The 26588-nt window shown below is 39.8% G+C and overlaps 1 protein-coding gene across 5 annotated transcripts in view; it reads left to right on the top strand.

The window, feature by feature from the left end:
• WASHC5 (WASH complex subunit 5) overlaps positions 1-26588 on the top strand; it is a 67972-nt gene that overhangs the window by 35293 nt on the left and 6091 nt on the right. For 3 of the 5 annotated variants that reach the window (XM_073230125.1, XM_073230126.1, XM_073230127.1), the window contains 12 exons: positions 3563-3664; positions 4385-4564; positions 5669-5793; positions 8543-8705; positions 9102-9204; positions 9293-9372; positions 12681-12784; positions 13559-13688; positions 15106-15202; positions 18784-18937; positions 21456-21543; positions 26072-26475. In XM_073230125.1, coding sequence (XP_073086226.1) covers positions 3563-3664; positions 4385-4564; positions 5669-5793; positions 8543-8705; positions 9102-9204; positions 9293-9372; positions 12681-12784; positions 13559-13688; positions 15106-15202; positions 18784-18937; positions 21456-21543; positions 26072-26128 — 1383 coding nt within the window. In that variant the 3' untranslated portion in view covers positions 26129-26475. Of the gene's footprint in view, positions 1-3562; positions 3665-4384; positions 4565-5668; positions 5794-8542; positions 8706-9101; positions 9205-9292; positions 9373-12680; positions 12785-13558; positions 13689-15105; positions 15203-18783; positions 18938-21455; positions 21544-26071; positions 26476-26588 lie in introns of those variants that run through there. The other 2 variants (XR_012128497.1, XR_012128496.1) reach the window with 1 other exon arrangement.

Here is a 26588-nt window from a genome sequence, read left to right as displayed (position 1 = left end):
ATTATAATCTTTATTTTTCATTATACCCAATAGTTAGTTAAATCTAAGAAAGAGCCGTGTATTGAATTTTTGTAATAACAGAACAAAATGGTTTAGTCCCCTTAGGCACGTAGCAGGCTCACTCTCTCCCATCCTTCTGTGGTATCTTTAAATTGTATTCAAGCACAGAACACTGAACTAATTGCAGGCCATCGTGATCACTGATGCACCGAAGCTCCTCTCTGCTCTTACTGTTTCCTTCTTCCTCGTCTGGATACCCTCACCCATTCCCATCCACCATACCACTCACTCTATACGTTTGATTGCTTTCCCTAAATATGCAGCTATCCTTGTTTTAAACATGGTGTTATGTGTGCATGTGTTTTTTATTTATTTAAATCATATTGTGCTCTAAGTCTTTTTCTTTTCCAACTTTTCTCACTTGTTAATGCTTTTGAAATGTATTTATGTTGCTATGAGTCAGGTAGTTGGTTACATCCTACTCCTGCATGGAATTCCACATTTCACTTAACCATTCCCTGTTCACAGACCCCCGTGTGGCCCATTTTCTACCTCTGCTCCCCGTTATCATAAACAGTGTCAAGATGAGCATCTTCAAACATGTCCCCATTGAAGACCTACAAGAATTTCTCTGAACTCTGCCTTCCTAGGAGTGGGGCACTGAGTCTTAGGGCATATTTGTGCTTAATTTGTCTCAAAACGGCCAGATTGCCTTCTGAAATGACTGTTTCCTGAGTGTCTACCTATATTTTTGCCAGGACTCATTATTATCCACTTTGTAACTTTTGTTCTTCTAAGAGGTGTAAAGCAATATCTCATGGCTGTTTTAATTTGTAATCCTGTGACATCTAGTAATGTGCTCATTCACATAATTCATGGCACTTTTATTTATTTTTCCACTTACCTGGCATCAGTAGAATCTGTACATTGCTGATTTTTTTTTTTAATTATCAAATTGCCAGATTAACATTTGTGTTAATAAAACCCAAGAAAATACAAGAAATGAACCTAAATAGAACCAAACTTCAGTGTATGGTTTTTGTAAGTGTGCTGAAAAAAATACCATTGTATTCCTGAAACAGTAATAGTCCATTAAACTATGCAGAGAGCACACATTCAGATTATCACTTCTAACTAATCCATAAATAGATAGTAAATCCTAGAACCAGATTAAGCATTTTACATGCAAAATGACCAGTATTGGAAGGATGTAATAAAACCTAATAATTAGCGATAATTATCAAAGGAAAGACTGCTTTCCTTTGTGAGTCTTTAGCCACAATCTTTCAGATAAAAAGAGCAGAGGAACTATCATCTTGACCTCATTCAGCCCAAGTAGACTAACAACTCAGGGCTTTTTGTAAAGAATCATGTGACTTACACTAATCTTTAACCTTCAAGTATTAAGGCTCTATTTCAAGTACTTAAAGCATTAAGTTTCCTTTAGTCAATATGACTCAAAAAAATATACACATAAGTATACCTATAAATGTTCATCATTAGAGGTAGCCAAAAAATGGGAATAATCCAAACATTTATCAGTAAGAGAATGGCTAAATATATCATGATGTACTCATACTATGGATCATTCTGCTGCCATTCCAAAAGAATTTGCCACTGGAATATTTTCAAAACTTAAAGGGAAAAAAGCAAATTTCAGTGTGTGTGTGTGTGTGTGTGTCTATATTATGATCCCATTTAGATTATTTTTATATGTGTTTAAGGACAAATATTTACATACATAAATTAATAGGGAAAGGTCCGGGGGATCCACATGAAAACTTAGCTGTTGTTAACTTTAGGGGAGGGAATACAGCTGTGAGGGAGGGGCTTTCTCATAGCTATGAACGCTCCATGGATAGATGAACATCTAGGAAGGATTGGAAGGGCTATTAAGACCTTTAGATGTATGAAATGTAACTCTTTTCACTAAATCTGTTCTTTTTTTTAATCAAAGTATTGTTGATATACAGTCTTATATTGGTTTCAAGTATACAACACAGTGGTTCAACAGTTGCCCACATTATTAAATCCTTATGCCCACTAGTGCGGTTACTACCTGTTATATAGGAAGATGTTACAGGATCACTGACTATATTCTCCATGCTATACTACCATCCCCATGACCAACTTATATTATGATTGAGAATTTTTGTGCCCTGTTATACCCCTCACTCTCCCCACCCACTCTCACTCCAACCCCTCCCCCATGGTAACAACTAGCCACTTCTCAGTGTCTGTAAGTCTACTGCTGTGTTAATGATTCTGTTTGCTCTGTTTTTATGTTCCACAAATAAGTGAAATCACGTGGTATTTGTCTTTGCCTGGCTTTCACTACATCTGTTCTTACAGGGAATATTTCTTTGGAAACTGTGTTCTTTCTTTGATTTTGTTTTCATTGCTTATACTTATCTATAATTTACCTTTTTGCTGTAAAATAGAGCAGAGATACTAAAAGCTACAGAAACAGTTGTGTAGTTTAATGGGTTATTATCATCACCACTCAAGAAATACAGTTTAGCCAGGTCTCACCCTGGTTCCTCCTCATGTGCCCCAACCTAATATCCCTCTCTTTGTTGATGATTTTATTAGCCAAAATAATCTCTAGACACAGGAGCTTTAGACTTGCCCATTGAAAAAAAATATATGTTAAGTCTTTTTTAATTTTCAGGTTTCTTCTCCATTCCTTTCTCGCCAAGGCCTTTGACCTGTTGTTTCTCCAGAGTCTGCATTTTGCTAATCACACAGTCATGATGTAATTCAACATATTTCTCTGGTGGTTGTCTGCAACTTTCATTGCAGCTGTTTCCTTTGAAGTTTAAATATAATCAAATGCAGAAGGAACCCATCAGTTGTCTTTATGACTTTTGAAAATAATGGTTCTTTGCAAATTAAAAGTGAAAGAAACAAGTCTCAGGGATTTCAAAGGAGTGGGTTAAAACTATCTGGTAGGATGCTGTCTTTGAGAGAGCAACCAAGTTTTCTCATTACAGAGAAAAGAATCAGCAAAATAAGCTTACAGAGTTAGATAGCAGATCTGCTTTCCTGCCCCTTCTCCCTAATTACAACCATCGTTCTGAGAATGCTAGAAGAACGGAGAATTGCTAAGTCTGCAGAGTGGTCCACCCGAAAGCGTGTTGGACAGGTGCCCTGAGATGACATCCGGAGACAAGACACACACTGAAACCAGATGCAGGCCCTTCTTTGCAGTACCTCATCCTGGTGATAAGAAAAGTCACTTGTTAATTAACTTTCAACAAAATGATTAAAATGTGAGGGGCAATTTAAAACTCTCTATACCCACCATCTTTGAAACATCACATTGTAAAATCATCATCACGGATTTTTCTGAGATAAACCAACTCCTAAAGAGGTGACAGCTTTATGTGTTCGGTCCAAGCTGCACAAGGTGAGAGGGGGGGCCACAAAGAGAAAAATCCCAATCATTGAGAAATGAAGTAAGAAAGGGTTCCACCAGGGCTTCTGGAAACCTTCCCCCCTGGATTTCTTCAGAACTGAACTTTTCCTCCCTGCTACTTACTTCTTTTTGATTTGTACTCAGGTGGATCCAAAGCAGTTGCTAGAAGATGGAATAAGGAAGGAGCTAGTTAAACGTGTTGCTTTTGCTCTTCATAGGGGCTTGATATTCAACCCTCGAGCCAAGGTACCAGATGACCAAAATAGGGCTGTCCTTTTTCTCTATTCTGCTTGCGAAAGGGACTAGAACACCATTCGAAACTCTTATGAACAAGACCTTTCCTCCTGTCTAATGTATATCTTATATATAATGTTTGGTACAAGTGATGTGCTTTTTGATTCTATATTGTAATCCATTCATATTATAAGAAAATCCCCTTAAAACCAGCCTTCTTGTACCTGCTGATCCCCAAGTTTAGGAATTGAACTGGTGTTATGATTCAGAGTTACTTCTTATCATGGTAAGAATTTGTTAACCCGAAAGCAGATAGGAGCAATAAAGTCTTAATTTTTTATTTTGCTCAGTCTTTTAGGGAATATGGTAATTTTTCTCAGGAGAAAAATAAATACGCCTGAAATTTATATCTGTGGTACTTTTCACCTCAGTAAATTCAATGTAAAATATTTTAAGTGTTTTAAGATTCAATATATTCATCAAAGGACATGAGAGAAATCATCAACATTCATTCTTTATATTCTTTTGTCTGAGGCTTCCTTGTAAAGTCTATTCTTTGCTAAATGCCTGACACAGGTTACCACTCACCCTAGATGAGATGAGAAATGAGTATTTCCAAAGCTGTCTTTATCACTGTGATCTCTCAGTTGGGGTATCATTTAAAGTCTAATGTAGATATTAATGGTTGACAGTCTATTCTAATGTCATAGATTTGTTTCCCATTTTGCACAGCCAAGTGAACTGATGCCCAAGCTGAAAGAGTTGGGAGCTACCATGGATGGATTCCATCGTTCTTTTGAATACATACAGGACTATGTTAACATCTATGGTCTGAAAATCTGGCAGGAAGAAGTATCTCGTATTATAAATTATAATGTGGAACAAGAGTGTAATAACTTCTTAAGAACAAAGGTATCTAAGTCAGTTTTTAAACTCTTGACTATATTTGTTATTTCTGACATTTAAAACACACTCCCCAAACCTCAGAAATGCCAACAGAAAAGCTTATTTAAATGACTATACAAATCAGTAAGCACTAGATAGTCAGTACTTTCAGAGTACCTTCAGGAGTTGTGAGAATTAGAGAAAAGTGTATATGACACCTGGCCTCTGGGAGTTTACGGTCCTAAGGAGGGAGCAGACATAATTAAAGGGCTCCAGAACGAAGCTGGCTGTTGTAATTGTTAGAACTCAAGTGATCAAAAATTCAGAAGACTTGGGAGTTCATTTGGGCCCCTTCAGAGTATGTTCCTGAAAGTAGAATTGCTCGATCATGTGGCAGTTCTGTGCTCAACTTACTGATGAACCGCCAAACTATTTTCCAGTGTCTACCAGCAGTGTCTGAGGTTTCTGATTTCTACACATTCTTACCAATACTTAACCAATACTTTTTTTCTTTTCTTTTTTTGTAATGACAGCTATCCTAGTGGGTGTGAAGAGGCATCTCATTGTGGTTTTGATTTGCATTTCCCTAGTGGCTGTTGATGTTGAGCATCTTTTCATGTGCTTACTGAGCATTTGTGTATCTTTGGAGAAATGTCTCTCAAGTCTTTTGCCTGTTTTTCAGTTTGGTTGTTTGAGCAACAGATTCTCAAGTGTCATACTGGGAAGGTTGATTTTAATCAGTAGTAAATAAGGAACCACTCTTTAAGTTTTTAATTAGGGACATGATTCAGGTGACATTTTTGAAAGATTAAGTATCTTCCACCTTATGATATTTTGGGTTTTTATTACTACACTGACATATGGTAACTTATAAAATATGAATTGTCTCTTCTCTTTTCCTCAATCACTTCACTTTTTCACAAATATTTCTTTTTTTATAAATTTATGTGTACCATTTCTGGGAAGCTATTAATGTATTTTTTAAAGTTTTCTCTTCAAAACCAAGGAGCATTTATTGTCACTGTTCATGTAACATTATCATTATAAAACCATGTGGAAAAAGGCGAAATAGGCTACCTTATCAAAGATAACTAAGTATTTATGGTTTGGTTTGGTTTGGTTTTTTTCTAGATTCAAGACTGGCAAAGTATGTACCAGTCCACTCACATTCCAATACCAAAGTTTACACCTGTGGATGAGTCTGTCACATTTATTGGTCGGCTCTGCAGAGAAATCTTGCGGATCACAGACCCAAAGTAGGTGTATCTGAATTCCACTGGGCCTTGAAAACGGGGGGCAATAGAGGTCCCTAAATGTGTTGCATATGCTCAGACCACACGCTTGTTCCTGCCACCTGTCTAATGGGTTTACTAAACTCATTTTTTCAGACTGCTGCTTTTTTCAGTGTGACTGTGGAGTCCCCAGTCCAAAGAAATGTAAATTAAAACCACGATAAGGCTGTTTGGCCACCTTATAGTCTATGTACCTCTTGCTTTCCAACTAACGTCTGCTCACGTGGGCAAGACTTTCCTTATTGTAATTGCTCACCTGTACCTGTGTAACTGTGGCGCTCTCCCCAATTCCAGTCACTGGGTTTTGCACTTGTCAGCTCATATCCTGACCTTTTAAGATTACTTCCTTATTTCTTAGCCCCACACCCAAGCACTTGCGCTACCGAGAGCTCACATTTATTGAACGCTTGCCTTAGTGCTTCTCAGCACATTACACACATCCCTTCATTTACTCGTTAAAACAGTCTGTGAGGTAGGCATTGTTATTCTTCCCACATTAAAGTAACTGAAACACAGAAAACCTAAGTCACTTGCCCAAGAGTACAAGCAAAAAATGGTGGACCCAGAATACACACCAGGCCCTCTGACACTGTAGCCCAACTCTTTTTTTTTTTTTTTGGTATCATTAATGTACAATTACATGAGCAACATTATGGTTACTAGACTCCCCCCATTATCAAGTCCCCACTACATACCCCATTACAGTCAGTCTCTGTCCATCAGCGTAGTAAGATGCTGTAGAGTCACTTGTCTTCTCTGTGCTATACTGCCCTCCCCATGCCCCACACACACATATGTGCTAATCGTCATGCCCCTTTTTCCCCCGTACCTCCCTTCCCACCTGCCCTCCCCAGTCCCTTTCCCTTTGGTAATGGTTAGTCCATTCTTGGGTTCTGTGAGTCTGCTGCTGTTTTGTTCCTTCAATTTTTTCCTTGTTCTTATACTCCACATATGAGTGAAATCATTTGATACTTGTCTTTCTCTGCCTCGCTTATTTCATTGAGCATAATACCCTCTAGTGGAGCCCAACTCTTAAACACTGTGCCATTCAAGGGCAGACAGCATAGCTTGGTCACATGGGCGAAAGTCTCATATAATCAGAACTGCCCTTAAGGATATTTTAGGTGATATGTTGGAGAGGCTTGCATGGGGCCTCTCTAAGCAAGTTCAACTAAGCTACTTCCCCGTTTTCTTCCATTGAGCCTCTGATGAAGCAGTTGGTACTAAGACCACATGAAGGAAGAGCAGGTTCATGTCATATGTCTCAGGTTTACCCCTGGGCACATGCCCACTGAGTGGAATGATTGGTGGAATTACCCGGGAAAAGAAGGTTCTCTTTTCTTCTTTGCCCAGCTATGCATGCATAGATGAATTTGTAAGTTAAATGTCTACGTGACATGGCTTCTTTGTACTGCCCTTCATATTCAGGCTTATTGTGTCTCTCAAAACTTAGGAACTTGATAAGCTATATATAAACTTAACCCACAAATTCCAGAAGAAATGAGTCTTACCTGTGACTCATAAGCCAAAAAGAGTAAATGATCCAAAATGTTTTGTAACTGCTCCTTTCCTGGTACCCATGAGTTGATCACTGAAGCCCTTCTAGAAAACTATCCCTCATGCCATGTTAATACTTGCAGAAAGGATTAAATGTGGTTGGGATTTCCCTGTCATACATGTATTTCACCCACATGTTGGGAGCCTCTCAAGTGACACCGTCAAAATGCCAGCACTGGATGATGGAAGCAGGACACTTTGAAGCCTAAAAATAGAATGTAGTTCTGGAAATTATCTTGTTCTTCCTGTTTACTTCCATATTTAAGCGCCCCTAGCTCCTGAATCTCTTTTAACTTCCTCCCAAGCCTCATTTCAGTAAAGATATGTGCTGGTTCCTAGGACCTATCATGTGTGGAGCCTATTAAAATTGCAGAGGCTGGGCCTCCACTCTAGACCTCCCAAACTCTCTGGCATCTGATTTTTAACACACTTTACAGTGACTCAAGGTTCTTAGGCCAACATTTGAGAACCATTAAAATGGTGGTTAAGGCTATGGTGTTGGAATCAGGCCTACATGCACCTCAGTTATCTCATCTGTAAAACGAGAGTCAAATGCCTTGTAGATCAAAGAGCAATTATGAGGGTGAAAGAGAGTACACAGGAAGGCCCCCCCAGTTGTTATCCTTGCCATCCACACTCCTTAGTCCAGAGGAATCACAGGCTGCTGAGCAGACCTGGGAGGAAGGAGGAAATGGCTTTGTCATCACAGTCTCAAACGTTAGGTAGAGCTGGAGGATTCAGAGCTCCTTTCTTATCAAAATGGAAATGACACAGGCTCTGGTTATTTAAAGAAATCTAAAGAAAGGCCCCTCGGAGAGACAGCTGGGCTCCTACATCCTCTGGCCTGACAGTGGAATGTAGCTTTGTCCTCTCAACATGACTCCGGCATCGGCCCAGTTTAGTGGAAATGAATTAGTTAAACCAGGGATGTAGCACACAGGGCACGAAAAGGTAATTTAACTGAATTCTCCCTTCCTGGCCCATTGGGCATTCCCCATGAGATATGCTGAGCACCTCCAGACAAAGATTATTAAACCCAAGTCAGGTAACTGTTGTTCTTCATTTCTGGTGCCCCAGATCCTATTGTGTCCTACATCCCCTTAGGCTGAGTTCTGAGCAGCAATTGGGCTTTGAGTTTGTTTTTCTTTTGTTTTAGAATGACGTGTCACATTGACCAGCTGAACACTTGGTATGATATGAAAACTCATCAAGAAGTGACCAGCAGCCGCCTCTTCTCAGAAATCCAGACCACCCTGGGGACTTTCGGTCTGAATGGATTAGACAGGCTTCTGTGCTTTATGATTGTCAAAGAATTACAGGTGAGCCTTTTGGCTTTTGGACATGTTTTCTGCTACCCTGGGAGACACAAGAGTAGATGAGTTAACTGTTCCATCATGCTTTCTTATACTGACATCAGGCCCGTGGATATAATTCTTATTAGGTAGTGAGAACTGGGAATAAATTAGAATTTCTTTGGCCAGTATACTATGTCAAGGGGTAGACTGTTTTTGTGAATTTCTTCTTAAGACTCTTTGAAAGCCGCAACTTCTCCTGGCAGGGGATGTTTCTAATAGGAACCAGAATTTGCTGCTTCCCTGTCATCCTATTTGTAGAGTTGTGTCATTTAGGCCAGTCTATGTGCTACATAGCAGTTTAGATAACTAACGTATTTATTCATTTTATTCATTATGTTTTATTTTCTTATCTTGTTCTAGAATTTCCTCAGTATGTTTCAGAAAATTATCCTGAGAGACAGAACTGTGCAGGATACTTTAAAAGCCCTCATGACTGCTGTCATCCCCCTAAAAAGCATTGTAGGTAAGTGTTCTGAAACTAGCCCGAGGTAGAGAGAACACTGTGGCCTTTCCCAATTTACTAAATAGAAAACTGTATTTTACCCTTTCAGCAAATTCGAATAAAATTTATTTTTCTGCCATTGCCAAAACACAGAAGATCTGGACATCTTATCTTGAGGCTATAATGAAGGTATGTTGTGGGAGAGGGTAATAATCAATACTATATTTTTTAATAATTATTCCCCTGTAACTTTGTTGCTCAAAGAAAACCACTCTTTGTTTTGTCATCAAAACAAAAATACAATATTTCAGTTTCTCATTATTTCCAAATTGATTTTTATTTAGCTTCCTTTCTGGGGCCATTTTTGACTATGCTTTTCATTGGCCTAGTGTTTTTCTTTCACTAAAGAACACTTCTTAAAATGCCTCTTGGCAGAAGATGCCTTCATACAAAGAAATAGAATCCCCCCTTAGTGATCCTCCATCCTTACATTCATGTAATAAACTGCTCTGTGAGCTTTCAGCCCTAGTGTGCTCTGAGGAGCGGTTAGAGTACAACATTTGTCTTCCCTCTTGCACCTGCAGATATTAGAAAGCTGGGTTCTTTGGGACATAAATTATCCTTTCACTGTGAACAGAACACTGTGTGTCTTTGGGGGTGAGTGAAAAAGTGCAATGAGGAGATTAATTTGTTGGATGGAAATCCCCGTCACTTTAGAACCCGCTCATCTCCTCTCTTGCCTTTACACCCTGGCATTGGCTCCCGGGGACTGTCTTCTAGATAAGGGGGTTATTAAAAACGTGCTTCTTTCCAAGACATTCAATAAGCTTTGTTGAACACCTGCTGTGTTCAAAGCATTGTCAGTTGCTGTGAGACACAGAGTTAAAGGAAACATTAACTGTCTCCTCAGAAGGGCTACTTACAATCTGATAAGAAAGAGTAGACTTCCTGGTAGAAAGCTGATTCTTGGTTACAAGTATCACATACCATGGAAGAGTCTGGGCTGCAATGGGGATTTGGAGAAGTTCCGTTCTCCTATTCCCAATTAAATGAGTCGCTCATTAGGACAGGACTCATTGGTGCCTCAGCCAAATTTACAATGTATTTCCTATAATTTTAGTGAGTTTGGGGGCTCTATTTCAATTTGGAGACGTGAATGGAATAGGTAACACAAGGAGCCTTTAGCCCTGCCCGAAGTCCTCTTGTCATATATGCCTGGCATTCCCCTAGCCAGGTGATTTTCAGAGATTGAGAGCTTCGCAGGCCAGCTTTCTAACTGCTGGGGAACCATTAGGGGAGGAGTGAAGGGTTGCCTGAGGTTGGACAGGCCTGAGTCTCACCTCTCTAGGAGGCTGAAGTTGATGTCAGGGGTGCTTTGAAGAGGCGTGGGGTTTCCCAGTGGCTGTTACAGGCCTCCCTTAGTTGTAATTGATGGTGATTCAGTAGTAGCCAAGCACTGGGTCTAAGTCATGGTCTTTACGTGAAACCCCAGGGACAAATTTATCTTGTCTTGTATTAGGGCCCTTGTAATCACTAAACCAGTGCTAATGGTTTAGAACAGCAATGGAAATAATTCTGCACTATTAAACAGTGACAGTAGCCACATGGAGTTACTGAGCACTGAAAACAGAGTTTGTGGGCATGAGGAAGTGAATTTTATATTTTATTTCACTTTAATCAGTTTAAATGTAAATGGCCATTCATGGCTAGTGGCTGCTCTATCGGTCAGTCAGACTCTAGAGAAAACATGGAGAAAGCAATCGAAACATCTCTAAATGGGCAAACAAGTAGGTAGAGTGAGCTTATCACCTCCAGGCTCCTTAGCCACTCCAGAATCTTTTTAAAGGCTTGTGGTAAATAAGCCTTAAAAAGAAAATCTTGGCCACCAAGGTTCAACATTCTTTAAATAAGAACAAGGTACATTAAAGTGCCTTTGTTTCTGTTTCCATTTCTAGACTGGTATCTTCAAGAGAATTCTTGACACAGAGTATCTAGAATTAAGCAAGGAGTTATATGGGCAGATACAAGTTCAGAGGGACATTTTGGAATGGTCTAAGAGAACCCACTATTTTCTTGGCCTTGCCCTATTCTAATATTTAAATAGTGCTTTTCTATTAATAAAAGGTTTCTTACTTAGAAATAGCATTCTTTGGATTGAGTTTTATTTTCTTCACATAAGTAGAATAATAGTCTAGTAACAATGGTAATCAAAGGTCCTTTGAGACCATTTAACACTTATAACTGTTATGTTTATCCAAATACCTTTTCTTTGCTCTTAGAGAAGGCCACTGTTTTTTTTATTGAAGTATTGTTGATATACAATCTTATTGGTTTTAAGTATATAACACAATGGTTCAACAATTACCCATATTATTAAATCCTCACCCCCTCCAGTGCAGTTACTATCTGTCAGCATAGGAAGATGTTATAGGAATGTTGACTATATTCTTGCTGTACTACTCTCCCTGTGATCAACCTATTTTATGATTGATAGTTTTTGTAAGGCCACTCTTTTCTTTTTTTATCTGCTCCCAACAACTCACAGGAAATGTGTTCACTTCTACCTCATTGTTGCTGACATTATAAAACAGCCTTGCCTCTATTCCTCTCGCCCCCCTTGCTGACCTTTTAGGGATAGCTTTCCTAGAATAGAAAAGGTGAAATTTACTGGCATAAAAACTTAGAGTACACTAATGGCTTTATGATGCCAACAAATTCAGCTTGCTTCAATCATATCTCCAAAGTTTATGCTCATTACTGCTTGGAAATTACGGTGGCTGAGCCTTCAGAGTCACATCACTATCACAAGTCTGTTTTCTTCATAGTTTGAGAATTATATTTTGTTACAGTTGGCTCCCACTATTATCATGTATGTTTTATTTTGTATATTTAAAAGAATTACTCTAAGACAGTCTCCATAGGCTTCACCAGGTTTCCAAAGAGGTCCAAGGTCAAAAAAAGAAAAATGGGTGAAGAACCCCTAGATTAATGGTTATCATTAAAAGGACTTCTTGGACGATTTTATGTAGACTATTTTATAACCCAGATTATTACATAATCTGTAATCCTGACTGATTTTAGAATATTAGAGTAAAATGGCATCCTTAGGACTTGAGAAAATTCAGTTTAGGACAAAGCAAGTGGGGCTTCTCATTAGCAGCTACTAAATTTGGACAACTTATTCCAAAGGATCAAGTGTTTCAAAACAGACATCTTTAGTACATGAACAGCTGAACATTAGTGGACCCACTTTGTAAAATATTTGACTTTGGGGAATATCGTGAGGTTGGCCGGAGTCTATCCAGACATTCCTTGAATGGTCCCTTGTGCTCCAACAGGGATGATGCTGGTCTTAGCCCTGGAGCCAGTCCAGGAAATCCTTAAAGTTCTCTGCAGTGTTGTAATCCTTCCAATAGAAATTATCATTTTGTGTTTGCCTCCTACAATCACTTTGAAATGCTTATGTTCTCCATATTCTTTCTCTTGCTAATTTGTAGGTTGGGCAGATGCAGATTCTGAGACAGCAGATTGCCAATGAATTAAATTATTCTTGTCGATTTGACTCCAAACATCTGGCAGCTGCTCTGGAGAATCTCAATAAGTAAGTGCTAGTGTTTGGAATGGTCATGTGTGGGCCTGGATTGTTATCATAAATGGCACCCCAGTTTCTTTAATACCTAGTCTTTTAAGTTCTTCTTGAATAAGAAGTCTTTCTGAATTTACAGGCTTCCTTCCCAAGAATTACCAAATCGGTCTTTGAAAGACTCCTTCCTCAGTATTGTCCCTTGGTGCCTCTCTCTCCTTCCCTCCACCCCGCGCTGCTGATGTATTCATTTATTCAGCCAATATATATTGATCACTTAATACACACCAGACACTGTGCAGGGAGTTGCACTGACTGAGAGAGCAATTATTACCCATTTCCGTCGGACAGAGTCACTAGCCATCCAGAGGGCAGTTGGAGGTGTGTAAATTACCCAGAATGGCTGTGGGCACACAGCCTCTGCCTCACCAGCAATTGCTCTCATTTCAAGCCTTCTCCTTAAACAGTCTGTGCTTCTCAGCACAGGACAAAGTCAGTATAAGCAAGTCAGTGCTTTTGACAAACTAGGTATTGAAAACAGTAAGTCAATTCATAAAAATCTGAATGGTGAAAGCACTTGATTTAACACCAAAAGATAAAGTAATTCTGGATCAGATTTTCCGCTTATAGCCAATCACAGGTATAGAAATTGAAAATTAGAAGGATCAAGCCCTCATTTTACAGATAAGGAAACTGAGGCCCTGAAAGATTCTTTCATAGCCTGTGGTAACTGCTGTCTGAATTCAGTTACTCTCTAACGCTTATCACTCTTGTTTTTTCTCCTTCATTTAGGGCTCTCCTAGCAGACATCGAAGCCCACTATCAGGACCCTTCACTCCCTTACCCCAAAGAAGATAACACACTCTTATATGAGATCACAGCCTATCTGGAGGCAGCTGGCATTCACAACCCACTGAATAAGGTTCATAATTAAAATATATAATGGTGTGGTGGGGAACCGTGTGGCACAGAAGGTGATTTGGCCCAGGTACAGATCCCTGGGCTGAGACACTGGGAGAACCTGGGTCCCAGTCCCGGTCCCAGAGGCTCCATTCTCCCAAGTCCGCCCCTTTGCTGAGTTCCAGTTTCCCTGGTGGAATATGAGGGTGATCTTACCTTCCCTGCATGATTCAGAGCTGGGGGAATCAAGTGATACAATGTTCAAGCTCCCTAAAAAGGAAAAGGCACTGTATCTGTAAGAAATTAGTTTTAGGTTTGCCTGGCATTTGGTGTTTAAACTGCAACTGAATGGTGGCCAGGATACTTCTTGCCCAAAAATACTTCCATTGGTGGCTGACAGCAGTCATAATCATAATCTGGGGCTAAATACTCTTTTCTGCAATTCTGATCTCCACAAACCTCTGAGAACAGAAAGGTTTTTCACAAGTTGGTGTCAGGTCTCATTTGGTGGCAAACCTTGTCATGACATAAGACTCTTTATACTTCTGTGAATATTTGTATTTTGATGCAGCAGTACTGGTGACTTTGATTATAGGGTGAGACCCTGGGCCCTGTTTGCCTTTTCACGATCGAGGAAAAGTGAAGTTCTGAAATCTCTGCGATCCCCTGGGTTTTGGGTGAAGGATTATGAGCCTGTGTAGCAGCTGATGTTACTCTGAGGGCTTATTACATGCCAAGCACTGTGCTAGCCCTGACCGTGGGTGATTCCACCTGAGCTCACAGCAGCCACGTCAGATGTGCCACTGTTGGGTTGGCCCGGAGGCTGGGAGGCTGGTGACTCCCCCGGGCTCCACAGTAGCAAGCCTTGGAGCCTGGCCATGACACTGGACCAGAACCGGTGTCCACACTGGAATGCCCCCCTGCCTCCCAGGGAATTGGGGCTGGCTGGGTAGACCCTGACTGCCGCAGGATCCGGGCAGGAAGCTGCTCTGTGACATTGCCCAGGGGACAGCAAACGGCGCACGAGACATCACCCGCTTTTCATGATGAACTCCTGTTCACTACTCTGTGGACCTCTGCTCCTCCTTTCTGCCTCTGTCCTCCCCCCACTTTGCCTTGACTGTGGCATCTGGCTTTCCCACCCTTGCTCATCACCCTTTGTGCCCATCCCATTGTTAGTGTCATTAAGAGGATTCAGAGGGAAAGTAACTTCTAATCTCTAAGCAAAGTTGTTCCCTTCCCAGAAGGGTTCATTATTTTATGGGTATTTATGTTTGGGAGGTCAGTGACGTTATACAAAACTCAGAAGTCAGTAAGTTAATGGAACCATTCTAGTCTTAGGTAGTCTGAAGAGTAAACTGAAATAACATGGAAGCTTTCCATTTGAAAATGTGTTCTGCACTATTGTGCAATAACTTTTCTTACATTTCTCTTTCTAGATATACATAACAACGAAGCGCTTACCCTATTTCCCAGTTGTCAACTTTCTGTTTTTGATCTCCCAGTTGCCAAAACTTCAGTACAACAAAAACCTAGGTACTGTATGACTTTTATTCTTTGCTGTATTGAATTTATTGAATTTATTCTATCCAATAAGTAATTAGGTTGATATCTAACTAAACAACTCTTTGTACAGAGTGCTATTCACATAGGAGATCTTTGTATAGAATACTATTCACATATGCATTTAGTTAAATGCATGTTTATAAAATCCATGTCTTTGGGCCTCTGAAACATGTATCCCTTCATGAAATGTAGATAGTGGATTTAATAGCAACAAAGTATAATCCACCTTTAATTTCCAACAGATTAATTATCCAACTTGTAAAATTTGTGGGAACTTTGCTTCTCTCCTTTCTTTAATGTGTGAACAGCTGATTTTATATAAAAAAACTTCTTTTGGTTAATATCTTATTCACTTAACAAGTGTCATGTGCCTACAGTGAATATGGAACTGTGGTGTGAAGAGTAACAGTACAGCAACAATACAGGAGTGAACACTAAGACAGGAATATCTAGGACTTTAAGATACGTCTGATTACATGTGAAAATAATACAAACAGCAGATAACAAGACTTCCAGTATATTCTGTCCAGGAATGTAACTCTAATTGTTTTGTCATTAATCAGTTTATCTTGAACTCTTTTATAATCACTTTTCTAATAGATTCCCAAGTACTTCCCCATCTCCAAACTTTGTATCTGAGTTTTTTAAAAAATCCACTGTAGAGTTTAATTTACCTTAAAAGCATTATAAGAGCTTTCCTATAAATGTAACCATGTTCTTTTTTTTTGAAGTATAGTTGACATAATATTATAGTAGTTTCAGTTGTACAACACAGTAATCCTAAATTTATTACATTACAAAATGCTCACCACTGTTAGGGTAGTTACATAACACCCATCTGTCACCATATCAAGTCATTACAGTATTACTGACTAATTCCCCATGCTATGCCTTCATCCCCGTGATTTACTTATTCTATAACTGGAAGTTTGTACCTTTTGATCCCTTCATCTTCACCCTCCTGGCAACTACTAGTTTGTCCTCTGCATTTATCTGGGTTTTTGTTTGTTATTTTTGTTGTATCCATGTTATTTTTTTAATCAGCAATTTCAAAGTGTATTTCTTCCTCGAAGTATTTCCCTTGCTATTTCATAAACCTTTTTAGGATAAAGATGTAGTCTCTGTAAGGTTCTTACTCTCTCATATGAAAATATTTCTTGAAAAAATAGCTCTAATAGCAACCCCTGTTGGTGCTACAGAATGCAAAGCCCAGGACTTGCTGTAGGAGGGAGAGAACAAATGTATGTTTGGATTCTGGATTCACCACTTAATCACCTATGTGACTTTGGCCAAGTTCCTGAACCTCTCAGGCTGGTCATATTTTTAAAATGCCTGATACAGTACCTGGTACAGAGCAAGTGCTCAACTGATGCTAAGTCCTTCTCTGTATATTGGTCAAAATCTATGTAAAGAACCATCCCAAGGTGAATTTAAGGGTTCATCTCAAGATTCAGAGACCCATGCTCCCCCTCTGTGGTCCCTGTGTTATTACTACATAAGAATATATGATCCTTTATAATGATGGCTTGTAAGTGCATAAACATACCTTGTTTTCATTACAGGCTAGTCATTCACTGGTGTCATTCTTAGATAATATATCTTTCATTGTACATATGGTTAAGGTTCAGGCATGTCACAGGAAGTGTGTCACTATTCCATGGAATTCCCAGATCTTTAAATAAAACAAAGCTTTTAAATGTCCTAGAAATGTATCTATACCTGACCGTAGTTCTCTTCATGCATTAGTCTGCTGTGTTAACTTGAGAATCAAATTAACAGTACAACTGAGGAGGAAACATCAGCATGTTTGTATACGCTGAAAACATCTATTTAACCTTGCAAGCCTTGTTCTCAAGAATTGCATGCCTGCCTTGGTCCGTCTTAAGAAAGAATCTGTGGTGCTGCATTCATAGAAGTTTTTGTTGTAAACATAACTGTTGCTCTCCACCTGGGAAGGATTATTCCTCAGCGTTCTGAGTACTGGCAGTGTCTTACACAGTGGGCATTAAATAATTCAGAAATTCCAAAGCCTGTGTTGGGTAAATCAGGATAACTTGTTTTGGCATCCTGATCTAAGTAGAGATCTCCCAGTCATCACAAGAACCCAAATGTGGGATATGGGGGGTCTGTCTGACCAGTTTAACTTTAGAATAAGCTGCCAATCCTTTTTCCAAAGTCGTTGTACCATATTATACACCCATCAACATTTGTCAATGTCCATCTTTTAATATTTAACCATTCTAATGGGTATGCATGGCATCTCATAGTTAATTTTCCTTTCCTTGATGTTGAGTACTTTTTCATGTTCTTTTTGGCCTTTATAACTTTCTTGGTTAAGTGTCTGTTCAAGTCTTTCACTTGTTTTAAAATTAGGTTGATTGCTTTTCTCTCACAGTGTCATAGGAATTATATATTATGGATATAAATCCTTTCTTAGATTTATGTATTGTGTATTTTTTCTCAAGAACTGTGACTTACCTCTTCATTTTCTTACTGATGACTTTAATGAGAAGTTTTTAATGCTGATGATGTCCAGTGTATCCATTTTTTCCTTTACAATTAGTCCTTTCTGTGTCCTAAGAAATCTTTGCTTACCCCAAGGTCCTGAAGATATTCTCCTAGGTTTTTTTCCAGAAGCTTTGTAGTTTTAGCTTTAACATTGAGATCTGTGGTCCATTTCATTACTTTTTATGTACAATGTGAAGTAGGGGTCAAGGCTTATTTTTTCTTCATGGGGATATCCAGTTTCAGTGACATTTGTTGAAAAGATATATTTCTCCATTACATTGTTTGGGTATTCGTGGAAAGTCAAGCAATCATCTGAGGGTGGGACTTTTTCTGGATTTTCTGTTCTGTTCTATTAATGTATTGATCTGTCCTTATGCCAATACTGGTTTGATTACTATAACTTTATAATAAGTCTTGGAATCAGACAATGTAAGTCTCCCAACTTTGTCCCTTTTCAACGCTGTGTTTCCCTCTGAAGACCCTAGATTCTGTCCGTTGCTCCTCCTGCAGCCATCCAGGAAGAAGGTCTGCAGACGGGGCAGAAGGCCCCAGTGACACAGCCAGCTCTGCCATGCACTCACTTCCCCAATTTCCACTTCTGTAGATTCTTTTCTTGTTTAATGTTCAACTTAGGTTTAAAGATACCTTTCGTATTTTATCCAGCATTGTAATTGACTTCATTAAGAGAATAGTTCAGCATACATGATAAGCCATACTACCATTAACAGAGGCTGGTTATGGTACTTTGTATTTTCTCATTTACAGTTATTTATATCTTTAAAATTCCCTACAATAGCATGCATGAATTACATAATCTAAAAGAAAGTAATGATAATTATAAAAATTAGTGGCCATTTTATAATGTTGAATCTTCAGACTACTAGAAGCCTCCAATTCAAATGTAGTCCAGTCGACATTCCCTCCAAATAGTCATGCGCCAGCAATGCTGTGGGCCCCAGACATGGACATTCACAGACACTCACGCTGCGCGAACATTGCCACAGGCGAGCGCTTCACCCGGTGCTGTCACTTGTTCCTTGCAGGAATGGTCTGCCGGAAGCCTGCCGACCCCGTGGATTGGCCGCCGCTTGTTCTGGGACTGCTCACCCTGCTGAAGCAGTTTCATTCCCGGTACACAGAACAGTTCCTGGCGCTGATCGGCCAGTTTATCCGCTCCACAGTGGAGCAGTGTACAAGGTACAGACGGCCAACCAGGAGTAAATGGATGGGCTGTAAACCTTGCATGCCAGGTTTCTCTTACCATCTTGCTAGTGGATGTGGTTGGCTGCTTACTCTGTAAGGCAAGTCAGGGCACATCTCCTTGTCTGGAGCAATTAAAGGTGTGCCATCCTTAGTCACCCGTGGGAGGAGCCTCTAGAGTAGATTTCGGAGAATGAGTCCTGACCATGATTAGCGAGCTCCGCAGGGCAGAAGGCGCAGGCTTGTTCCTCTGCCGTCCTGGATGCCGCGCTCAGACCTCTGAGCCCGTGGGCTCCGGCTGCGCCACTGCCAAGGGAGGGCGCCGCGCGCTTCCGTGGGAGTCCGGGAGCGCGTCAGTGTCAGACTGGGCACAGCCCCAGTTCTGGTGTGTAATGTAACAAATCACACAGAGGTTTCCACATGATACAAAGCTTGTAAGCCTTTAATTCTCCCCTTCTCCTCACCACGTGGCTTTTCTGAGACAGAAAAAAAAAATTTATTTACATGAGGCGATGGGTCCTGAGCCTCTTTCTCTTTTACCCTGAAGGATCAGCCCAGCTAAGTAGATTTTCCTGTTGTGTTACATATTCAAAATCTGGAAGATTACCACTTGGTCATTTTTGTCAATATAACTTAAAGACTAAGGTCCTTACAAAGCACTGCTAATCACACATGACTTCCGAGGCCATTGAATTGACCTCCCACCAAGGGCATGAGCAAGCTGTCAGATGACCCTGGCGGGTAGTCCTCCAGTCTCTGCAGACGAGGCACTCTGTACCTCTCCAGACAACACGGAGCACTGGTAGAGTCTTTCTCATTGTTGGAAAGTTCCTGATTGCAGTGAATGGAAAATTTCATCCCATCTCTGAAAATTTCACACACGGGCCTTCTTCCAGTCTTTGCAGTGAGATGGAATAAATGCAGCCTCCTTCCGCAGCACCACTCGGCACTCTTTGAGTTGGCTGTAGTCTCTAGTGCTCTTTTTTGGATAAGCCCCTCCAGCTGTTCTGCCGTGCAGTGGCTCAGAAGCTGCTCCATATCGGGGACCTCTCCTGGGGGGTTCCAGTTTGTTACCGGCCATCTTAAAAGTGTTCTCCCAAACTTGTACCAAAATTCCAAATACGGCCCTCCCCTTAGAGTGGAGGAGTTCCTATCCTCCTAAGTTCTGGGTCCTAGGGAGCAAAGTACAGCTAAGACTGCAGTGCTGAGATCTGACGTCTATTATATAGCAGTGGCTCTGAATGATTTTACATCATCTTTAAGTCCTGACATCTCTCTCCCATGAGCCTCAGTCAGGCCAGTGGGTTTTCTTTTTTTAGGACATATGGTCCAATTTACTTCAAAGAGCAGATTTTCTTAACAATTGAAGAGTTCAGAAGGAAGGGGAAGTCTCAAAAATGAAATTGTAATTATCACAAAAAGGTCAGTTGCAGAGGAAAGCAGTAGGCACCTAAAAACCTGGTGCACCTGCTCGGGACCAGGGAGAGGAGACCAAGAACTCCAGTCCAGGCATATGAGGTGGTCAGAGAGCAGCTCCACACCCGGCCACCCCCAGCCAGCGCTCCCCATCTGTCAAGAGCTGGCAGGTCCTTCATCCTCTGTTTTTCCTTCTGCAAAGGATTTAGTGTGGCCTTAGTCCAGGATGTTAGTGGCAGCCCTGAGAGGCCGTCAGGGTATAGGAGTAGAGCAGCAGCTCGGGTTCCTATTCAGCTAAGTGAAGGGTCATAAGGCACCTGAGAAGCATGGACACTGCCTCCTTCCCCTCATCCCACGAAGAGCAAATGTAAATACAGCCGTGGTCACACACTGACAGATGGAGAGCAGTGGAAACTTTTCCAGGTGTTATCACTAGTAAACCCTTTCAAAAGCAAGAACTCACTAGAGAAAAAGATCAGTAATACAGTACCATCTTATGGTGCCATTTGCTAAGTAGAGAATGCTGATATGTATGTAAATTGGAAATAGTTTTAACAGTTAAACATTCCTTTTGATATAAAGAAAGAATGTAAACTCCATAAGACTATTGTGTACTTTGCTGCATTCCCAGTTCTAGAACAGTGCTTGGCAATACAGTTGTTATACAAATGAATACCTGAGTGGGATCCCGTGTGGAAAATTGCTAGATGCTGGTTTTGATACCCTTAAATATACAGTAATGTGCCAGGCACAATCTCAGATGCTAGGCATAGAAAGATGCATGTATGACCCAAGCCCTCAAAGAAACCAGCGTACAAGCAACTGAAAGTTTAAGAGGTGTGGAAGAAGATCCTGAGGCTAATGAGAACATGAGAAAAGGCCGTCTGCCCAGAGGTATCAGGGGGGACTTCACTAGGTTATGTGCTGAAGATGTGCCAGCAAGATAATGACTTGCTATGAAGCAAGAAGTTTGGTCTATAGGTTTGTTTCTTCTCTGACCTCATTTAGAAATCTGCCCTTGATTTAGTCTGTCAGCATGTTGACTGTGGGTCCGATATGTGCAAAGCAGTTCATTGATCCGGACTGTTCTTTGTTACAGTCAGAAGATACCCGAGATGCCTGCAGATGTTGTGGGTGCCCTTCTGTTCCTGGAGGATTATGTTCGGTACACAAAACTGCCCAGGAGGGTAAGCAGCAGATAAAGACAGTGTTGATGCCCTTTTTATAAGGCCCTTTGAACTTGCTAGGAGTGAAGTCCAGTAGCTCACTCACCTTGGCTGCCTCTGAGCCCCTTGCTGGGGCTCTGCCCCAGAGCTCTAAAATTCCCCGTCTTCCCTGGTAAGTGCTTTGCAAGGAGACAGTTTAACACACCTTCCGTGCTCTCTCCCTCTTTACCCCACCTTCCTCCTGTCAGCAGCTCACCCAGCTCAGGAGTTGGGATGGGCAATCCAGGAGAGAATTTCTTTAGTGGCAGGGATAGAAAGGTAATTGTGTGGTTGTTTCCTTTCCCCAGTAATGGTTCTCAAGCAAGTCTGATTATTTTCACAGCATGGTGAAAATGATACCATCCATACTACTGTTCCCAAAAATGACAGACTGCTTTTTACCTTCTAAGATATTTTTCCCTTTTCCTTTCTCACTAGTGAGTCTGCTTTGGTAAGTTTTAGCTGAAAGTGGAAAGCTTGATACTAAAATATAAAAGACTTCCAATAGATGCTGAACAGTCATGCTGATTTTTTAAAAATTAGCTTAGGAATTGAATATCTTTGTTTATAACAAAAGCCAAAGATGATGTTTTAAAAATTAATAGTGAAATACTAGTGGCATTCTTATTAAACTCAGGACTGTAGTGATCATACAGCAGTACTGATACTTCAGTGCTACTTTTGTTGCACAGGTTTAAGGAGGGCAGTTGTGTATTTTCCTTGGTTCTTGTCCCCACTGCAACAAAGAATTTGAAGGGCAGTAGTGAACCAGAATAAAAGTTCACAGTAGTGAACCAGAATAAAAGTTTTATTTAAAGTTATGCACTTAAAGAAAGAGAAAGTACAGGTGACCTCAGAGAGGAGGCTCCCAGAAAGGTTGAAAAGTTTTATTTAGTTATTGGGAGTTTGGTTTGGAGACACAGGGAAGTCCCAGTACAAGGTGAGGAAGGGATAGATTAAAGCGAGAGTGTCAGGGAATGACAGAACAGAGTGATAAAAGAAGTTCAGTAAACTGCTGCTCAGCATGGGACCCATCCCCTGCTAACTCCTTAAGCCAGTGCCAGCTGGCATCCAGTGTCCACTTGGCTCTGCAGGGTGTGGGAACTGAGCCCCTACCACCCCAGGATTTGGGGAGCTGCAGAGCACTAGATGGAGTGAGATTATATTCTGTGAACTTCCTTAAGGTAAAGAAAGGAGACTTTCAGGCAGGCTACTAAAAATCATGACGGTATAGCTGCAGTTTCATCCGGGTCACCCAGGCCATGGTAATTTGCAAGCCTGGATCTGAGCTCTCAGCAGCCCCTCCCTACTGACCTGAAATAGGACAGAGAGAGTAAAGATTTGAGCTTAAATCCAGAGTATTAGAATGAAATAGCAAAGTAACAAAGACACTACTGGAAAAGCACAGAGACAAAACATTACAAGTTAAGCAGTGAGAAGTTTATTTAAGGCAAAAAGATGCACACTTGGAGAAAGGGAAGTGTGGGCAACCTCAGAGAAGAGGCGTGCTAAAAGGTTTAAGTTTTATTTAAAGAAAGTGCAGGTGACCTCAAAAAGGAGGCCTGAAAGGTTGAGAAAAAGTGTGGGTGTCCTCAGGAGGCGTGCTGAAAGGTTGGGGGTTCCCCCTTTTAAGGATTTTTCAGGAACGTGACAAAAGGCTACAGGGTGTAGACTTGTTAAGTGGTCTCAAGATATTTATCTTGGGTGAGAGACATTAAGTCTCTTCTCTTCCATTATCAGTTCTCTAGGTAATTCTGCAAAATTAACACAAGCAATGTACTGATTCAGTTCTTCCCCAGGATAGCAGGTTCTCTCTGGGACCACATCAATCAAGACAGCCTGCCCTGCCTCCAAGGTGGGCTGAGTTATTGTCTGTTTCCTAAAGAATAAGTTAAGAATCTTACTTCTTAACTTCATGGGTTTTAAAGTGCAATCTTAACTTTAAGATGGAATCTTCCCTGTTTTTACTATGCTGTTTATATCTGGGCTTGTTTGCTAAATTAATCATAATGCTTGTCTCCTGCCCAGGTTACAGATTACTTGATTAGGCGCCAGAGGAGGAAAAAAACAGCATATACGTTAAGTTAAAGAGTGCTAGGCCTTTTAGCAGACTAAAATAAATCTTACAATGGCATGATCCAACTGACACAATGAAGATATGGGCTGGGCTCAGATACTTTTCTTTATCTGGGGAATATTTGGACTTTCCAAGTTACTCCCTGCCTTTGGAGCTTCAACTGATTAACTCATTAACTCTATGAGTCTTTTCTGGCTCTCTAGTTTTAACTGGTTAACTCTTTGAGTCCCTTCTAGTGGGTTTTACTGGTCTTATTCTCCCTCCACCCCACTTACATCTATCTATTCTTCTACCTAACATGTTCAAAACAAATAAGAAATGAAAAATTATAAATGTATTTGAAAAGAAGACAAATTTGTATTCTTTATCAATGATGTAATTGCCTACCTTGAGTGCCCAAACGAACCATGTGGAAAGTGCTAACATAAGAGTTCAGAAAATAAGCTGAGTATAGGATGTACTAAGTAAATACACAAATAAGATCCTATTCACAGAATCAACAAGGAAATGATAATAATTAACAAGGATAATCTACAAGAAGTTATTTAAAACAATTTGAAAAATTTTAGGAAAAAAACAAAACTTTTTAAGTCCCTGTTTCTGAATGAGGAGTCAAATATTTGTTCTTCCAGCTTATAGTTTTATTGTAATTATCAAAATCCCAGATTATAAAAATTTTTCATTAATAATCATTAATATTAATAAAATGTTATTTTAAAATACATTTTTTAAAACTTCACAGAACTTAGGCGAAAGCAGAATTTTTAAAAAGAAGATATTAAAACTATCAAATATTAAAATACATTATAAAACTACAAAAAACAAAATAGTGTGGTACTGGTATAAAAGTCAATGGATGGGTTGAAACTAAAATATGTAGCCTAGAAACAAATAACAGTACATAAAATAGTATATAAGGAAAAGTAGCATCTCAAATTAGGGGAGAAAGGGAATATTAGTCAATAGTGCCAAGACAGTTGGTTTAATATGTGGTTAAAAATAAGAGGCAAGTTTGTCTTTTTATATCTTCCATGTATCAAAAGAAATTACAGATAGTGTAAAAAATGAAAAAAATTAGTAGAAATTTTAGACAAATACTTATCAGCTCTCAGAATTTCCTATATATTTAACATCAAAAGCAGGAAACATAAAGGAAAAGATTTAGATTTGATCTCTTATAAATGTCAAATGTAATGAAAGAATTCTGTCAAATGTCTCCTGATTTAATAAAATGGGGAAAAATTACAAAGGGAAAATAACAAAGAGCCGTTTCCTTGATTTATAGGGTGTTCTTTTAGATATATAAGGAAAAGATAAGCAGTCCAACAGAGAGGAAAAAAATAGGCAAAGGCTATTAACAGGCAGTTATCAGAAAAAGAAATACAAATGGCTGGTAAATTTGTAGATGTTCAACCTTATATTCAAGGGTCACAATTCAAAATACCTGTGAAATTAGTTTTGACACATCAGATTGATAAAAACTACAATGCTGGGCCCCCAATGTTTAGAAGGGTTTAGAGAAATAGGACTTTTCAGTACTGTCAATGGGAATTTAAACTGCTTATCCTCTGAGGTGTGCAATTTGGCTTATCTATTTTAAAAAACTTTTGTAATACACTTTCCCAATCTCAGCAATTCCACTGCTAGGAATTTACCTGCTGGGTATAGGTGCAAAAGTTCAAGATATGTTTACAAGGATGTTCATAAGATTTAGCAGGACACAAGATAATGCGATCCTAATTTTGAGTGTGTGTGTACATGCAAACATACGTGTATAAATTGAAGGAATTCAAAGCAAAGTAACTATCAATTTTAGATTCTCCAAGGGATTGAAATTAGACTCAATCTCTGTTTTTGCTGAATTTCCTCTAATTAGGTGATACCTTTATAATCAGAAAAAAAATAAACACTGCTTTTAAAAAAAACCTATTTTCAGTACTTGGAGATCACCTTGTTCTACACCCCATCCTTCCCCACCCTTCCCCTAAGAACAGTATAGGAATGCATGCCTGTAAGGGTCCTTCTCTCTTCCCCCTCTGGCCTGAGTCACTTGCCAGACATCCTATTATGCCTAGGTTATTCATCAATTAATTGTGAGGTGACCTGAGACTAACCTTAGTACTTCCCAGAGGCATGTGTATTCCTAGCCAATCCCAGGGCCTTTACGAGCTAAGGAGCTCACATGTATTGAAGGTGGAACTGAACAGCATCCCCTCAGATGTCAGCAGTGCCAAGAAATTAAGATACCAGTACGAGGAACACCAGGAACAGAAGGTGGTGGTTCTAAGGAGTGGTCCTCCCATGGGAGGCAGCACTTCCCTGTGATTGACCTTGCTCCAAGGTGGTCTTCATTTCTTTAATTTTCATGTGGCAAATGTTGAATTTGTTCTGAATTATGACACCATGAATAATTAAACTATTTTGATTTTTTAGGTTGCTGAAGCACATGTGCCTAATTTCATTTTTGATGAGTTCAGAACAGTCCTTTGAGTTTGATTTCTACTTCTTCAGTGAAAGGATGGTCCTTAAATATTCCTACCATCACTAAAATGAATTCAGAAATGAAAAGAAACTCAATGGCCCATAGAACTGCATTTTTTCCCTTCATTGTGGGAAACATCAGACATTCTGGGTAAGATGTATCTCACGGCACTTGTTAATACAATTGTTTAAATCATGGTATTATATACAATTTATATCATGTAGAAGCAGAACACATTTTTGTACTGCCTCTTATAAATGCTGAATGTAATTGTTATGTATAAATCCATTTAGTTTTATGTTCTAAAGATCTATTTGTGCAACTCCAGATTTTCAGTAAAATAATATTGCCAGTATCCAAAGTTGTCCTTCTTCCTGTGATTCAAAAACTATATATTCCCCTGCAAAAAACCTTGTCTGGAAGGTAAGATTCATCTGGTAGGTCCACTGGACATACCCATGAGACTGG

Source organism: Manis javanica, chromosome 2 (genome assembly GCF_040802235.1).
Source record: "Manis javanica isolate MJ-LG chromosome 2, MJ_LKY, whole genome shotgun sequence".
In the NCBI taxonomy this organism is placed as follows: Eukaryota; Metazoa; Chordata; class Mammalia; order Pholidota; family Manidae; genus Manis; species Manis javanica.
Note: the sequence above shows the minus strand (reverse complement) of the source record. Positions and strands in the feature narration are given on the sequence as shown.